The 16,417-nt window shown below is 43.7% G+C and overlaps 1 protein-coding gene across 1 annotated transcript; it reads right to left on the bottom strand.

Moving 5' to 3' along the window:
* Positions 1-2: 2 nt before the first annotated feature.
* Positions 3-15,901, bottom strand: otoa (otoancorin). The gene is made up of 19 exons (XM_034288855.1): positions 15,818-15,901; positions 14,690-15,378; positions 13,518-13,742; positions 13,181-13,342; positions 12,530-12,670; positions 11,606-11,661; positions 11,364-11,484; positions 11,130-11,248; positions 10,692-10,827; positions 3,271-3,464; positions 3,092-3,182; positions 2,762-2,945; positions 2,365-2,555; positions 2,061-2,213; positions 1,508-1,650; positions 1,290-1,426; positions 1,091-1,188; positions 839-1,010; positions 3-578 (listed from the first exon to the last, which is right to left on the bottom strand). The coding sequence occupies exons 2-19, from the start codon at positions 14,744-14,746 to the stop codon at positions 499-501; spliced, it is 2,460 nt and encodes an 819-aa protein (XP_034144746.1). The 5' UTR covers positions 14,747-15,378; positions 15,818-15,901; the 3' UTR covers positions 3-498.
* Positions 15,902-16,417: the final 516 nt, after the last annotated feature.

Genomic DNA, 16,417 nt, shown 5'->3' with positions numbered 1-16,417 from the left:
GAGACAGTAAATGTGTCTTTATTGAGTGACAGTCTTGCCAACATTCATGGTCTTCTTATCCCAATTCTCAGAACACCGCCCTTAACACACACTGACATACAAACAACATGTTCCAATGCTACGCTGAAGAGATCCACTATCAGAATAAGAATATAGACAGATAAGTGTCAAATATTTCACAAATAGAACAAAATATCTTATGTGCTTCTACATTTTCTTTCATGTATCAAATGCCTAATGTCTACCACATTACCCATTTTGTTTAATGTTACATCCTACAAAATATATACAATTAATTCCTGCAACTGGTGTACCATGTTGGGACTTGCAAGATCCTATTCAGTGTCTTTTAGCACACAGTTCTCATCTCTACTGTTATTCAACAGAGTATAGGCATGCGTACTGCGTCTCTATGAACACAACTGCTAGTAATACACCAATGTCAATACATTTAGAGTTCTAATCATGCATTTCTATGTTATGTTTATTAGCTCCCCACTACAGGACACATCCTAGGAGCAGGAACAGGAAAGGCTGCAAAAAGACTCCGACTCCTAGAGTTCCCATTACAGATGCTCCTGAATTAGGAAAAAGGGAACCATTTAATTGTGTACAACGTTCCTCGGTCCATCCAATCCTCATTTTGGTTTATTTCTCTAAGCACTCTCCTTCTCTCTCAGGGTTGGGCATTACTCTCCCCATCTCATTCTCAGTCTTCCCTTTATTGCTCTTTCCCATATTTTTTAAAAATAATTTAGTACTGTCAATTTAGTACATTTTGGACTCGATCAATACATGCCTCTCACTCCAACACCTCTACCCACACATTTCCTCTCACCTGAGCTTTGGGGCAGGTTGCTGGATGGCTTCTGAGCGGTTTCAGCTCGGTTCAGACCCATAGCGTAGCCAAGAGCGGCTCGTTGCACCTCCCCCAGACTTGCCTTCTGCTCATCTGTTACCATGACAGCATTTTCAAGACCCAGGCCCTCCAGCTGCTTGGCTGAGAGTGCCTGATCAGAAGAAGGCTAGTTTCACACCTAGTCATCTGAAAACTTCAGTGGGTGAAAGTGAGAGATGGGAAAGTACTCACTGCAAGGCGGTTTGGGGGAATGAGTGGGATGCTCGTTGGACTGAGGAACGACAGGGCAGAGGGACTGAGCGTACGAAACTCTGACAAACTCAGACCCGCTGGAGGAGACCGGGGGGAGAGAAGTAGGTTTATTGATCATACTCATTTGGTCCTCCATCACAAAACAGAAGAGAGAAAGGACCATAAGAGTAGGTCTGACCCATTATGTTGCCCAGGCTGTTGACCTGAGCCTCAGACCAGCCCTGTGGTTCTCCAAACACAGACACAGCCAGCTGCTTCAGATGCTCCGTCACTGCCAGAGGGCACTGCACCTGGCCGATTGACTGCACCGCCTCTCTATGGACATAATACATGCTTTAAGCAGCCGCTAACACGCCACGCGGATGGGTTAGTATTGTGTGGAACACCATGTCTAACCTGAAAATGGCAGTGTGGAGCTGGCCAATCTCCTCAGTGTCCAGGCCACAGATGAACTGGTCAAGTCCCACCAACTCCACAGCTCCCAGGTCTCCTGCTGTCATATTAGTATGCTCCACAAAACACCTCCACACAGCCTCCCTCTGTCAAGGAAAACACCATCATTAGAGTGTAATGTGTGCATGGATGCATGCGTGCATTGGAAGGGGCTCTATTTTAAATAGGCGGTTGGGGCTCCGGAGTGAATTTGCACTGCCACCAGGCGGATTGTTAGTCGAGCCTCCTTCCTGGACTGACTGAGGCGGAAGACCGATAGAAAGAAATGTACCCTTGTGCTGCAGGAGTCTGGTCAGATTGTCCAGACCTCGATCTGTGTAACCCGTGGAGACGAAGGCAAGGTGGTTGTCTAGGTACTGCTTCCAGTAGGTGTGGGCAGCTCGCAGAGGCGGAGGTGCTGCCCATGGGAGTGTATACATACCCAGGGGCTTTGACATAATTCTAGCCTGAGATTTTATTTGTTAATCTGAAAAACTGTGGTAGCGTGCATGTATACCTGTGTTTGTGTCCATGAGCAGCGGGCAAGTGTCTCCAGAGTGTCGATGGAGGACAAGGGAAGGCTTGGCAGCTCAGTGCGGTTGAACCCTTGAGACACGCAGCCCAGGCGTATCACCTGGCTCTCATTCAGACCTGACACAGGACCCCAGGCCTACAGTACAATGTAGCACAGCACGCTCAGGAAGAAAACAGGCAGCACAACAAAGAAGATGCTCTCCGTTACTTCACCCAGTGGATCTGCCCAAAATACAGACGATTATGTAAGGTGAGTGACTCGGACTGATCTGAGCCCAGACAACTACCTCAAGTGCTTTTTCTCTGAGCACGCCCAGTTGCTCAGTACTGTAGTCACGGACCTCCCCCAACGTTTCTACGGCAGATGTGAATGTGGCCACGTCCATCATGGAGAACTGGGCGGGGCTCCAGTGGACATTGGCTCCTCCCAGCTCCTCAATTAGAGATGCAGAAGGGGCCACCACCCATTGATGGACAACTAGGGAGAGGAACGTTGTGGTAAATGTGATGTACTGTAGGTCTTTGGAGGCCCAATACTTTGGAACTCTACAGCCATTGTTTGTGGGCAAAGAAAAGCCTTCCTGGAATTTCAATCTCCCCAAAATTGTATCCAGTGAAAGCAATACATTACTGTGACATGGAGATACTTTGAAACATTGAAAATGGATGTTGGCAAAAATGGACCTGCTCTTTTTTTGCGTGCAGGCACTTCAGCTGACAGTGGCACAGAATCAGATGTAGAGAGAGAGAAAATTTTCCATCGCAGGGCGGAGAGGTCCAGACAGCTACTGAACTCTGAAGGAGGTGGAGGGGATGAAGGGCAGGTCCGGCTGTTCATCAAGTCTGTCAGAGCTTTCTTCAGCCATGACTGGGAGTTGGGGGGGGGGGTATATTAGAGATTAAAGAACACTGGCTATCTTCATTTTATTAACAGAAACATGAACAGAGTGTAGAGAAAACCAAGAGCCACAATATGTGGTTTTTGGAGTGGTCTTGTGGTAAAGAGTCACTGACCTTATAGCGCAATGAGCGGACAGCAGAGTCATTCATTAGGAGGAGAGGACCCAGAGATTCCATCATGTTAGCTGTCCAATCAGATGGTTCTCTTTCAGGGGAGAAAAAGCATTTTCAATAATTATCCTCTGCCAACTGCAGTAGAATCAGGAAAGGTGACGGCATGTGCTTGCTTGTACCCATATGTATCATTCAGGAGCTGGAACAGCAGTCTCCAGTGGCGCTGAGGTATCTGTGTGCAGGAGGCTAGGGCATGCATGGTGCTGTTGAGGATCTTAGGGGCCAGGAGGGACAACTGAGAGGGGGGCAGCTCACACAGAAGTGGTCCCAGACTCAACACCTCTTCACTGGATAACTGAGACATGTTCCTGCCCTGGGGGAACAGGTCTTATTGAAAGTATAGTATATTTGTAGTGTTTTTTATTATTATTATTGTGTAGGGGTGCTTGTGCTTGGTTTCTCCTGCATAAATTGCGATATACAGTGAGGCAAAAACATATTTGATCCCCTGCTGATTTTGTACATTTGCCCACTGACAAAGAAATTAGCAGTCTATAATTTTAATGGTAGGTTTATCTGAACAGTGAGAGACAGAATAACAACAAAGAAATCCAGAAAAAAACATGTCAAAAATGTTATAAATTGATTTGCATTTTAATGAGTGAAATAAATATTTGACCCCTCTGCAAAACATGACTTTGTACTTGGTGGCAAAACCCTTGTTGGCAATGACAGAGGTCTGGCGTTTCTTGTAGTAGGCCACCAGGTTTGCACACATCTCAGGAGGGATTTTGTTCCACTCCTCTTTGCAGATCTTCTCAAAGTCATTAAGGTTTCGAGGCTGACATTTGGCAACTCGACCCTTCAGCTCCCTCCACAGATTTTATAATGGTTACAGTCTAGTGGCTAGGCCACTCCTGGACCTTAATGTGCTTCTTCTTGAGCCACTCCTTTGTTGCCTTGACCGTGTGTTTTGGGTCATTGTCATGCTGGAATACCCATCCACGATCAATTTTCAATGCCCTGGCTGAGGGAAGGAGGTTCTCACCCAAGATTTGACAGTACATGGCCCTGTCCATCCTCCCTTTGATGCGGTGAGGTTGTCCTGTCCCCTTAGCAGAAAAACACCCCCAAAGCATAATGTTTCCACCTCCATGTTTGACGGTGGGGATGGTGTTCTTGGGGTCATAGGCAGCATTCCTCCTCCTCCAAACACGGTGAGTTGAGTTGATGCCAAAGAGCTCCATTTTGGTCTCATCTGACCACAACACTTTCACCCAGCTCTCCTCTGAATCATTCAGATGTTCATTGGCAAACTTTAGACAGGCCTGTACATTTGCTTTCTTGAGCAGGGGGACCTTGCAGGTGCTGCAGGATTTCAGTCCTTCACGGCATAGTGTTACCAATTGTTTGCTTTGTGACTATGGTCCCAGCTGCCTTGAGAACATTGATAAGATCCTCCCGTGTAGTTCTGGGCTGATTCCTCACCGTTCTCATGATCATTGCAACTCCATGAGGTGAGATCTTGCATGGAGCCCCAGACCGAGGGAGATTGACACCAACTGTTGTCAGCTCACCAAGCTGCTTGGCAATGGTCTTGTAGCCCATTCCAGTCTTGTATAGGTCTACAATCTTGTCCCTGACATCTTTGGACAGCTCTTTGGTTTTGGCCATGGTGGAGAGATTGAAATCTGATTGATTGATTGCTTCTGTGGACTGGTGTCTTTTATACAGCTAATAAACTGAGATTAGGAGCACTTCCTTTAAGAATGTGCTGCTAATCTCAGCTCATTACCTGTATAAAAGACACCTGGGATCCAGAAATCTCTGATTGCAGAGGGGTCGAATACTTATTTCACTCATTAAAGTGCAAATCAATTTATTTTTTGTTGTTGTTCTGTCTCACTGTTCAAATAAACCTACCATTAAAATTATAGACTGAATTTCTTTGTCAATGGGCAAACGTACAAAATCAGCAAGGGATCAAATAATTTTCCCCTTCCCCAGAATACAATGATGTGCAAATTATTTATCCCTGTATTTCATTGAATATAGTACAAATAGTACATATGAAAAGTTGAAACTGAGAAATTTGAGTGTTTTTGGAAAAATACATGCCCATTTTGAATTTGATGCCAGCAACAGTTTAAAAAAAGTTGGGACAGGCATTCACCACTGTGTTGAATCACCTCTTCTTTTAACAATGCTCTGTGTTGGGAACCGAGGAGACCAATTGCTGTAGTTTTGAATTTGAAATGTATTCCCATTCTTGCTTTATAGAATTGCAGCTGCTTAACAGCTCAGGGTCTCCTTTGTCATATTTTTCATTACATAATGCGGCAAATGTTTTCAATAAGGGAAGGGCCGACACTCTCCAATTGTGCAAAAATGAATGGGCATGCATTGTACATTGACGCCATACGCACCCAAAAAAAAAAGCTGCCTGTTTTGACGGCAGGAGGCTAGTTTTACTAACTTCCCGTACAGGCCTCCTGCCAAACTGCAGTTCATGAAAAATCCACTAGATGCTCTGACGCTCCACCGATCTCAAATTGGAGGAAAATCAGGTTTTCTAGAGTTGGGCAGCTGAGGTGACCGTGGTTTACATTGCCCGCGGACAGTTGTAACGCCCAATTGTACGCCTAATGGGTCCGCCCATACTATTCGGTCCGAGACCCCCGATGTCACAATTTTTGACATTTACTGGGCAAATGTACATGTTATACCGCCCAATTGTACATCTTATGAGAACACCCATAGGCTTCGGTCAGAGAACCCCGGAGTCAAAATTTTGACATTTACTAGGCAAATGTACATGTTATACCGCCCAATTGTACAACATATCAGACCACCCATATGCTTCGGTCCAAGAACCCTGAAGTCCAAATTTTGACATTTTCTAGGCAAATGTACATGTTATACCGCCCAATTGTACAACATATCAGAACACCCATATGCTTCGGTCCGAGAACCCCGAAGTCAAAATTTTGACATTTTCTAGGCAAATGTACATGTTATACTGCCCAATTGTGCAACTTATGAGACTACCCATACGCTTTGGTCCGAGACCCCCGGAGTCAACATTTTGACATTTACTGGGCAAATGTACTTATAATACTTCCCAATTGTACGCCCAATGGGATCACCCATAATACACTTCACTCCATACTCCCCCGGTCCAAATATGGACATTTACTCGGCAAATGTACTTAGAATACTTCCCAATTGTAACCCAATGAAATTACCCCATAATACACCTCACTCCATATTCCCCAAGTCCAATTTTGACATTTACTGGGCAAATGTACTCATAGTACGTACCAATTGTATACCCAATTGAATTACCCCATAATACACTTCACTCCATACTCCCCCATTCCAAATTTTGACATTTACTGGACAAATGTACATATAAAAAGCCTCAGGTAGGCTGACTCCTGTACATTTGCAATGTATATGAATGGGAAGGAAATACTGCCCAATTGTACATGTGAAGGAGACATCTTAAAGACATGGGAGTTGGATTTTCCAAGTATACATCAAGAAGCAACTGTATTACACATAATGAAGCATTTTAAGCCTTTTTTTCATTGTACAATTGGGCAGTATTTCCTACCCATTCATATACATTGCAAATGTACAGGACTTATCTTAACTGACTCTTGTACATTTGCAATGTATATGAATATGTAGGAAATACTGCCCGATTGTACATTGTAGAAAATGATTAAAATGCTTAATAATAATGTGTAATACATTTGTTTCTTGATGTATACTTGGAAAATCCAACTCCCATGTCTTTAAGTTGTCTCCTTCATATGTACAATTGGGCAGTATTTCCTACCCATTCATTTACATTGCAAATGTACAGGACTTATCCTAACTGACTCCTGTACATTTGCAATGTATATGAATAGGTAGGAAATACTGCCCAATTGTACAATGAAGAAAAGGCTTAAAATGCTTAATTATAATGTGTAATACAGTTGCTTCTTCATGTATACTTGTAAAATCCAACTCCCATGTCTTGAAGATGTCTCCTTCACATGTACAATTGGGCAGTATTTCCTACCCATTTATATACATTGCAAATGTACAGGAGTCAGCCTACTTGAGGCTTTTTATATGTAAATCTGTCCAGTTAGTGTCAAAAAATGGACTGGGGAAGTATGTACAAATGTGTTCTATGGGGTAATCCCATTAGGTGTACAATTGGGAAGTATTCTAAGTACATTTGCCCAGTAAATGTCAAAATTTGGACTGGGGGAGTATGGAGTGAAGTGTATTATGGGTAATTCCATTAGGCGTACAATTGGCAAGTATTCTAAGTACATTTGCCCAGTAAATGTCAACATTTGGACTGGGGGAGTATGGAGTGAAGTGTATTATGGGTAATTCCATTAGGCGTACAATTGGCAAGTATGGCATGTACATTTGCCCACTATTATTCAAAATTTGGACTGGGGGAGTATGTTCCCATGTGTTCTATTGGTAATCCCATGCAATGTATTACACTGCCGCCAGCAATGTAATACACTGGATATGGACAGTAGTCATACCATGTAACCAGTTATCTATTTCACTGTTTCTGGATGTACCCCTGTACTGAGAAACATCCTGTGTAGCAGTGATTGTAGTGTAAATGTCCAAATCTGCACTTGGGGGAGTTTGGACCAAAGTGTATGGGTAATCCCATTGGGTGTACAATTGGGAAGTATAGCATGTACATTTGCCCAGTAAATGTCAAAATTTGGACTGGGGGAGTATGGAATGAAGTGTATTATGGGTAATTCCATTGGGCGTACAATTGGCAAGTATACCATGTACATTTGCACAGTATTGTTCAATATTTGGACTGGGGGAGTATGTTCCCATGTGTTCTATTGATAATCCCATTGGGCGTACATTTGCAATGTATTACACTGTCGCCGGCAATGTAATACACTGGATATGGACAGTTGTCATACCATGTAACTGGTTATTTCACTGTTTCTGGATGTACACCTGTACTGAGAAACATCCTGTGTAGCAGTGATTGTAGTGTAAACGTCCAAATTTGCACTTGGGGGAGTTTGGACCGAAGTGTATGGGTAATCCCATTGGGTGTACAATTGGGAAGTATAGCATGTACATTTGCCCAGTATTGTTCAAAATTTGGACTGGGGGAGTATGTTCCCATGTGTTCTATTGATAATCTCATTGGGCGTACAATTGGGAAGTATTGCATGTACATTTGCCCAGTAAATTACAAATTTGGACCGGGGGAGTGCGTACCGACGTGCATCATGGGGAATCCCATTGGGCGTACGATTGCAACATATCACATTGCCGCCGGCAATGCTTTGCGCAGCTCAAGTCGGCGTACATTTGCCATGCAATCCGCCGGGAGGCTAGTATGGTCGCCTGCCACCTGGTGGAATTTTCCGGTAGCGCGGTTTTCGGCACGTTTCGGGGAAAAAATCGTATCTCGGGCCCCGGGGGCCCCGAAAACGCGCCGTTTCGACTTTGGCGGACGGGAAGGCCGTACGGCCTATTTTTAGCGCGCGAAAAAGGGGGGGGTACAGCAAGTACGGGAGGCTAGTTTTTTCCCGGGCCTCTTGCGCGGCTCGTGCCGAAGCCTTCCCTTCATGTAGGGACAGGTCTGGAGTGCAGGCAGGCCAGTTTAGCAACCGGGCTCTTTTAAAATGGAGCCATGCTGTTGTAATGCGTGCAGAATGTGGTTTGGCATTGTCTTGCTGAAATAAGCAAAGGCCTTCTCTGAAAAAGAGATTGTCTGGGTGGCAGCATATGTTGCTCCAAAACCTGTTAAATATTGTTCAGCATAAATGGTCCACCCATGCCATGTGCACTAATGCACCCCCATACAATCCCAGATGCTGGCTTTTGAACTGTGCCTTGAAAACAAGCTGCATGGTCTCTCTCCTCTGTAGTCTGGAGGATGCGGTGTCCATGATTCCTAAAAATAATTTCAAATGTTTATTCGTCAGACCACTTTGCCTCAGTCCATCTTAAATGAGCTCAGGTGACGGCGGTACTGGATCTTGTTTATATATGGTTTCTTCTTTGCATGGTAGAGTTTTAAGTTGCATTTGTGGATGCAGCAACGTACTGTGTTCACAGACAATGGTTTTCTGAAGTGTTCCTGAGCCCATGCAGTGATTTCCACTACAGAATTGTATATTTTTAATGCAGTGTCGCCTGAGGGCCCAAAGATCATGGCCATCCAATATTGGTTTTCGTTCCTGTCCCTTGCCTGCAGAGATTTCTCTGGATTTTCAGAATTTTTAATGATATTATGTACTGTAAATGATGAGATCCCAAACTCTTTGCAATTTTATGTTGAGAAACGTTACGAATCATGTTACTGAGCTGTTGCTAATTGACCTAATTAGTTGTGTGATGTTCCACCAGGTTTAGTTTATAGGCATTACACAACTTTTTCAGCCCTGTCCCAACATTTTTAAAACGTTTTGCTGGCATCAAATATATTTTTAAGGAAACAATAAAATGTCTGTTTCAACATTTGATACCTTGTCTTTGTACAATGTGTAATATTGAATATAAGGTTTAAATGATTTGCACATCATTGCATTCTGTTTTTATTTACATTTTTTGGAAACAGGGTTGTATATCCAATTGAACATTTCATTTTCTGAAGATAAGACTGCAGGGAAAAAGACAAAACCAACAACTGAAGATTACTGTACTAAAGGTCTGGCAGAGAATCACCAGAGGAGATAGCTATGGTCTGGTTGGGTCATGAGGTCACAGATCGCCAGCAGATATTGCATACATAGGATATGGAACCAAATAGTAAGCATAAGCGTTTAATATATAAATCAATCCCAAAATACTTTTGATATACACTGAACAAAATTATAAACACAACACTTATTTTTGCCCCTATTTATCATGAGCTGAACTCAAAGATCTAAGCCTTTCTCTATGTACACAAAAGGCATATTTCTCTCAAATTCATTTCAGAGAATTTGGCAGTACATCCAACTCGCCTCACACACAACCGCAGACCATGTGTAACCCCACCAGCCCAGGACCTCCACATCCAGCATCTTCACCTACAAGATCGGTGTATAAGACTGCAAGTTCCAGGTCCTGACAATATCCAGCAACTTCGCACAGCCATTGAAGAGGAATGGACCAACATTTCACAGGTTACAATCAACAACCTGATCAACTCTATGCGAAGGTAATGTGTTCCACCCCCCCCCCCCCAATACAGTAAAACAGCACATTTTAGAGTGGCCTTCTATTGTGGCCAGCCTAAGGCACACCTGTGCAATAAACATGCTGCTAATCAGCATCTTGATATGCCTCACCTGTGAGGTGGATGGATTATCTCGGCAAAGGAGAAGTGCTCACTAACACAGATTTAGACAGATTTGTGAACAATATTGGAGAGAAATGGGGCTTTTGTGTACACAGAAAGTCTTAGATCTTTGAGTTCAGCTCATGATAAATAGAGGCAAAAACAAAAGTGTTGTGTTTATAATTTTGTTCGGTGTAGGAGAAATCTGAGGACTGTATAAAAGTGATGTAATTTCAAAAGTCCCCATAACTACGAAGGCCACTGTAGGTTTACCAGGCACCGCAGGGCTCTGTCGGTCAGGGCTGCACGAGAGCTTGAGCTCAGAGGCAGCGAACTCAGGTCGGCCTCCATCATCCTCTCCAGGAACACAGGACATACTGAGACAGGTAGACTGGCTATCTTGTCGTCCCTGATAATGCCAGAGAGAGAATGAGTGTGTGTCTGATTGGGTGACTGCGTGCACATGGGGGAGGTGTTTAGTGGACCAAAACATGGAGCAGAATTTTGCTGACAAGGTCTTAAAATACAAAATATCCTTTGTTTGGAGCTTGCAGACTGGCCATATATGTGCTTCAGATTGCAGGGTTGTCTAAAGCCCAGTGCTAAGTACATCATTAAATATCCATAGGCTATACAGCTTGTAGTGAGCAGCTGGGGCCCATTCAAGTTAGCCCTTTAGGCACAGCACGTTGCATCTGTGTGTGTACTCACGGCAGGTGAACCAACAGCTGGGTGGGAATCCCCTCCAGCTCTGTTATCGTGATGTTTTTGAAGTAGCCTACCCTCACTTTCTCCAAACCAGAAAACAGGCTCTGTGCTGTACAGCACGCCTGACAGGCCAACAGAGACAGTGAGAGGAAGTGGGGGGAAGAATCAAAGTGAGTGTCCAAAAAGCCCATTGTTTTAGAGAAGACTTGATGTGGGTGTGCTCGTGCGTGTGTTTACCTGTGTCTTGGAGAGCCAGCTTGAAGCCTCTGTTACAGTTTGTGCCAACACCCTGACACCACTTCCTGCCAACTTTTCAATCATCTGGCAGCTGATGCCCTGCATCGCTGAGCCTAGTTTACTGTTAAATCCATCATTATCATCATCAAACACCATCATCATCAAACATTGTGTGTGTGTATGTGTATGTGTGTGTGTGTATGTGTGTGTGTGTGTGTGTGTGTGTGTGTGTGTGTTTCTACCGCATGTCTGTAAGCGTCATCATCTTGCCCAGGATCTTATTGACCAGGAAGGCAGCCTGGAAAACAGCATAATGTCTCAGATGGTTATCAGAATCCTAGTTTAAAAGACATATTCACATGTGCACATGCTAAGCCACACACATAAAGACACACGTTAACTTATTTAAATGGGGAAACCTAAGTCGACTGTCCTAAAATTTGAATTTTTACTAAAACTTTACAAATACTTACCTTTCCCTTTACCCCAACCTGAACCTAACCTTAACCCCAATAACCTAATATTCAAGCATGAACCGAACATTTAAGCTAGAACCTTGTCTTAGGGTTCATTAATGCCACATCCTAAGGTGAAATAAAGGCCTTTTTCAAAATGCCTGCCGATAAGGATGTCACTGGGCCTATTTTAAGGGGGCTTTAGTGCCCCTAAAATTTGTCTGAAGTTACGTATTCTGTTCAGCGGAAGGGAGATCTGGTTAATAAATGTTTATTTTTTAAATTATGCAATCTTTTTTATTACTTTAGTTCCCGAGATTAATGAACTAATGACAAAATCTGTTTTGAAATGATTCAGAATGATTCAGAGAAATCTCATTTAGAAACAGAATATGTACTGTATCATGTTCATTGACTATGAACTACAGATGACAACCTGTTTTTGTGCCTTTTGTTGGTGTTGGATGAGGACAGAGTGGACTTTAATTTCTTCATTTGGATAGAATTTAGGTCCTATTAGATCAGTGTCTAACACAAACTATGAGACGGGTATATTTTTACCCAACCTTGACCAAAAATAACCTTATTTTGATAGATTTTACACGCGTTGATGAATAAATGACGAATATAGGTTTTGGGTGGTATGCCCAGACCCCCCTAAACGAGGCTTAGCTCCCCCAAAATCATGAATAGAAACACACCCACACATACTTGTGCACGTGTCCACTGCTTTCCTTCCAACTGATCGAAAGAAGTGAGATCAGCCTCGTCCAAGGTGCTCAGGGATAGGCTGGGCAGCATGGAGGCAGGCACTTTCTGGACGAGCTCGGAGGCATTCACATCTCCATGCAACTGCACATACACACATGCCCACATAAACACAACCGCACAAGCACGCACGCACACATGCGTGTGCACAAATCTGTTGGTGAATAATTCTCACACGAGCCTTGGTCTGATTGGAACCCCCTTGCCTCCCACCCTACTCTCAACCCATCTAGCCGCGCTTGCCTCCCACCCTACTCTCACCCCATCTAGCCGTGCTTGCCTCCCACCCTACTCTCACCCCATCTAGCCGTGCTTGCCTCCCACCCTACTCTCACCCCATCTAGCCGTGCTTGCCTCCCACCCTACTCTCACCCCATCTAGCAGTGCTTGCCTCCCACCCTACTCTCACCCCATCTAGCAGTGCTTGCCTCCCACCCTACTCTCACCCCATCTAGCAGTGCTTGCCTCCCACCCTACTCTCACCCCATCTAGCCGTGCTTGCCTCCCACCCTACTCTCACCCCATCTAGCCGTGCCTGCCTCCCACCCTACTCTCACCCCATCTAGCCGTGCTTGCCTCCCACCCTACTCTCACCCCATCTAGCAGTGCTTTCCGCTGCATGATAGACATCCGTTGACTCATCCAGTTCAGTCGCTCATCATCCAGAAGCCCTTTGGGTTTTACATTCTTCAGAAGAGAGGAGGCCACGCCCCTCACAGCAGAACCCAGAGACATTAATTCATCACCAGAGAGCTCCTTAGGAGGGAGGGAGAGGAGGAGGAAAGTGTGAGGTGAGTTGAGGGATTTGTTCAGCGGCATCGCCACCAAATGCAATGGAATGTTTCTTGTAGACGTACCAGTTGAGAAACCTGTTTAATAACACTGAGAGAAAGATATTGATCAATATGTAGAGCACATACAGCGCTCTCACCTGCTTCCCCTGCAGTACTTTCACAACCAGTGTTTTGGCTTGGGTCAGACTCCACTTCACCTCTGACCCCAGTGAAATCAGGATGTCCTTGAGGGCATTAGGGGAGAACTGGGAGAGGTGGAAGGGCGACAGCACCGTGACACCAGAACCCAGAAGGCGCAACAGCTCAGGACTGGAATTCTCTTCTGATGATGACATCACAGTTTTGGCAAGCTCCTTCTTAAGCTGGAGGAAGGGAGAGAAAGAGCAGGGCATGAACAAATACAATGGATTATCAACATAACTGGTTCTTTTCAAAATCCTGACTACTATTCTTCCTGAGTTATGGATGCTAGCTAGGACCACTGTGTCACAACACGTTTGCTGTTGGGGGCAGTCAAGGACCAAAGTGGGAAACCATAGAACTAGATGACTTGGGGGAAATGTAACGACAGTGTAAATGTTGAAATGAACACACCGTCCATTCACCCTTGTATTTTTACTCAAACCTGTAATTTTGTACCTTGCGCAATTTCAGAGAAAATAATGGAAAAGCATAACTGAGTCAATTATATGACCTTTTGATGTGTCAGTTACAATAAAAGTATTTGAGTGAGTTATATGACTCACATTCTTCAGTCACAATTCTTTTCCCCCAATTTGATGGGTTGATTACAGTTTTTTCCAGTATCTTATAAACTGAAAGTGAATGCTCCGAACAAATGCACCAAAAGTACATGAATACTTTCTGCTTTGCACCCTATTTGCAATTATTCAATACATTTTGCAAAACACTACACACTGTTTCTTACGTTAGACACTTAATTCAAGAATGAAATCTCTTACAACCATTGGGAAAACATTTCTATCCAAAATACAAAACATACCTGAAATTGGCAAATAAAAACACACACATACGAAAACACTTATACAGTAATTGAACAACAACTAGTCGGAGCCCAAGTACTACACATAAACCTCAGGTAAGCTCTCCCGTTGTGTGAGAACGAGGATGAGGACAAGAACAAAGAACGGGACCAGGCAATAGACGGAGGCATATTTCCAACGGGTTTAATTTTGACATTTCATTTGTGTGTAGTTTGGAAACATTGTTAGCAATCGGCAAAAAGCTGAGTTACATCATGCAAATTATTAGAAGGCGCTGACAGGAGAGAGACACACAGGGGAAATACCTTGTCATTTCTCGGGTTGCTACAGTTGCTGAGCTGAGAGAGGAGGAGCGAACTCATGGAGGAGTTTAGGGTCGGGACGTCGTTATAGAAACATGCCAGTGAGCCCAGTCTTGACAGTAAGGGTCAAATGACATGGGACAGAGTTGAAGTGGAACAAAAACTCATTTAGAAAAAATATCACCAAAGAAATGTGTGGTAGAGCTTCCGTGCACGTTTCATAACAGGGTGATCCCTCCCTCCACAGTCACAGCAGTGATCCACTTGAAGTTGAATAAAACATTTGTGTGTTATAATGATTTTACCTAAGACCTCTGCCAAGCAACAGGGCAAATAGTTTCCTATGCTATAAATCGCTAGTGTGCACACCTGCAGAATATATCTGACATCACCTAACATATCTCTGTGCGTGGTAAACATCTATTTAATTGCATTTTAGCAATTTTACATCAGATCTTTCTCAGTAGCCCAAACCAAAGTAAGTCCCCTGAACGGGACAGTAAAGTTGAGGAGCTTTTAAGAACAAATGAAATATATGGATGTTCATACACTCACCTGTCCAGGTTCTGGACAAAGTCTTCTTTCTTCTGAGAACACTCTATGATCTTCTGGAGTATCTTATTGGCCTGTAGTGGAGGGAGCACCCCTCTGAATGAGGAAGGGAACTGGTTCGAATGGAAGAATTGACACAGCTAGGAAGTGAAAGTGGGGAATTGACATACAGTATGTTAGATACTGACGCAATTGATCCAGGGCCAACTGACCTACCTTGTGACCTGTGACCTCCCCCAATGCTCTAACCAGCTGGAAAATGAAGAATGTAGGCTGTACCTTTTCCCTTTTGTAAGTAAGTATAGAATGCTGTCTGTAGTGGCACAATCAGGGCTTTGTTCTCACATTGCATAGGGGAAAAAATACTATTTTTTTTTAACACATGTACATTTGAAATCATGTAGCTGTTCTAGTTATGCTGCTAAATCTAGCCTGAGTTGTTGAAACAGAAAATGTTAACTGCTTGTCTGCCTCCTGCCAATGTTAATATCAAATCAATATTTGCTCGTCTGTCTCTTGTTTGTGTTTGACACATTGTCTGATCAGCTTCCCTACCTAGCTGCTGCGACTCAGACAGACCTGGTCTTTGGGGATTGTGTTAATGTAATCTACGGGCAGCCCGGCGAAGAAGGGCCCCATCATCTTCATCACATCCAAATTCAGCCACAGCAGACTGGGAGGGCAGGTCATCACTGGAAAGAGAGGATGACGTTTCAAAAGGCACAGGTATTTAAACACCCAAGTTGAAGAGTGGATGTGGAATGGGGAGGAACATTGGCTATCCTGTTGTTCATTGATATGCCAGTTCGTTTTTTTGCTGTGTTCGTTTATGATGTCATACACGCTGAAGGAGAATGCATTCTCAAGCCAACAACCACAATGGCGTCAAGGCACCTGCACCACAAATATTTGCTAGAATGCGTGGGTCCACCCAGGACAGCATTAATGGAATATGTGGGTTCAATAGTCACAGGATTTTGACGCTCCTTGCAGCATGTCTCATTCTATTATAGATTTTGTTGACCCAATAAAGTGACAAAGAATTTACTGTTTTGTGTTACTGAGACGGATTGTAAGCACCTAACATTTGGGTTAATGGTGTATTACAATTACATATATTTCGGTCAGTTTTTCATTTAATATGAATGATGTAATCATGTTAAACATTCTAACTCTGCA

This window comes from Esox lucius, chromosome 20, assembly GCF_011004845.1.
Source record: "Esox lucius isolate fEsoLuc1 chromosome 20, fEsoLuc1.pri, whole genome shotgun sequence".
Lineage (NCBI taxonomy): Eukaryota > Metazoa > Chordata > Actinopteri > Esociformes > Esocidae > Esox > Esox lucius.
The sequence above is the reverse complement of the archived record's forward strand: the minus strand, read 5'-3'. Positions and strand labels throughout refer to the sequence as shown.

Excerpts from the sequence above, each read along its gene's own strand:
- otoa (XM_034288855.1), bottom strand. The coding sequence starts at position 14,746 with ATGAGTTCGCTCCTCCTCTCTCAGCTCAGCAACTGTAGCAACCCGAGA. Across the intron at positions 2,214-2,364 it reads TCAGAGAAAAAGCACTTGAG|GCCTGGGGTCCTGTGTCAGG; the intron begins GTAGTTGTCTGG and ends ATTGTACTGTAG. Across the intron at positions 1,651-2,060 it reads GCTCATGGACACAAACACAG|AGGGAGGCTGTGTGGAGGTG; the intron begins GTATACATGCAC and ends TTTCCTTGACAG.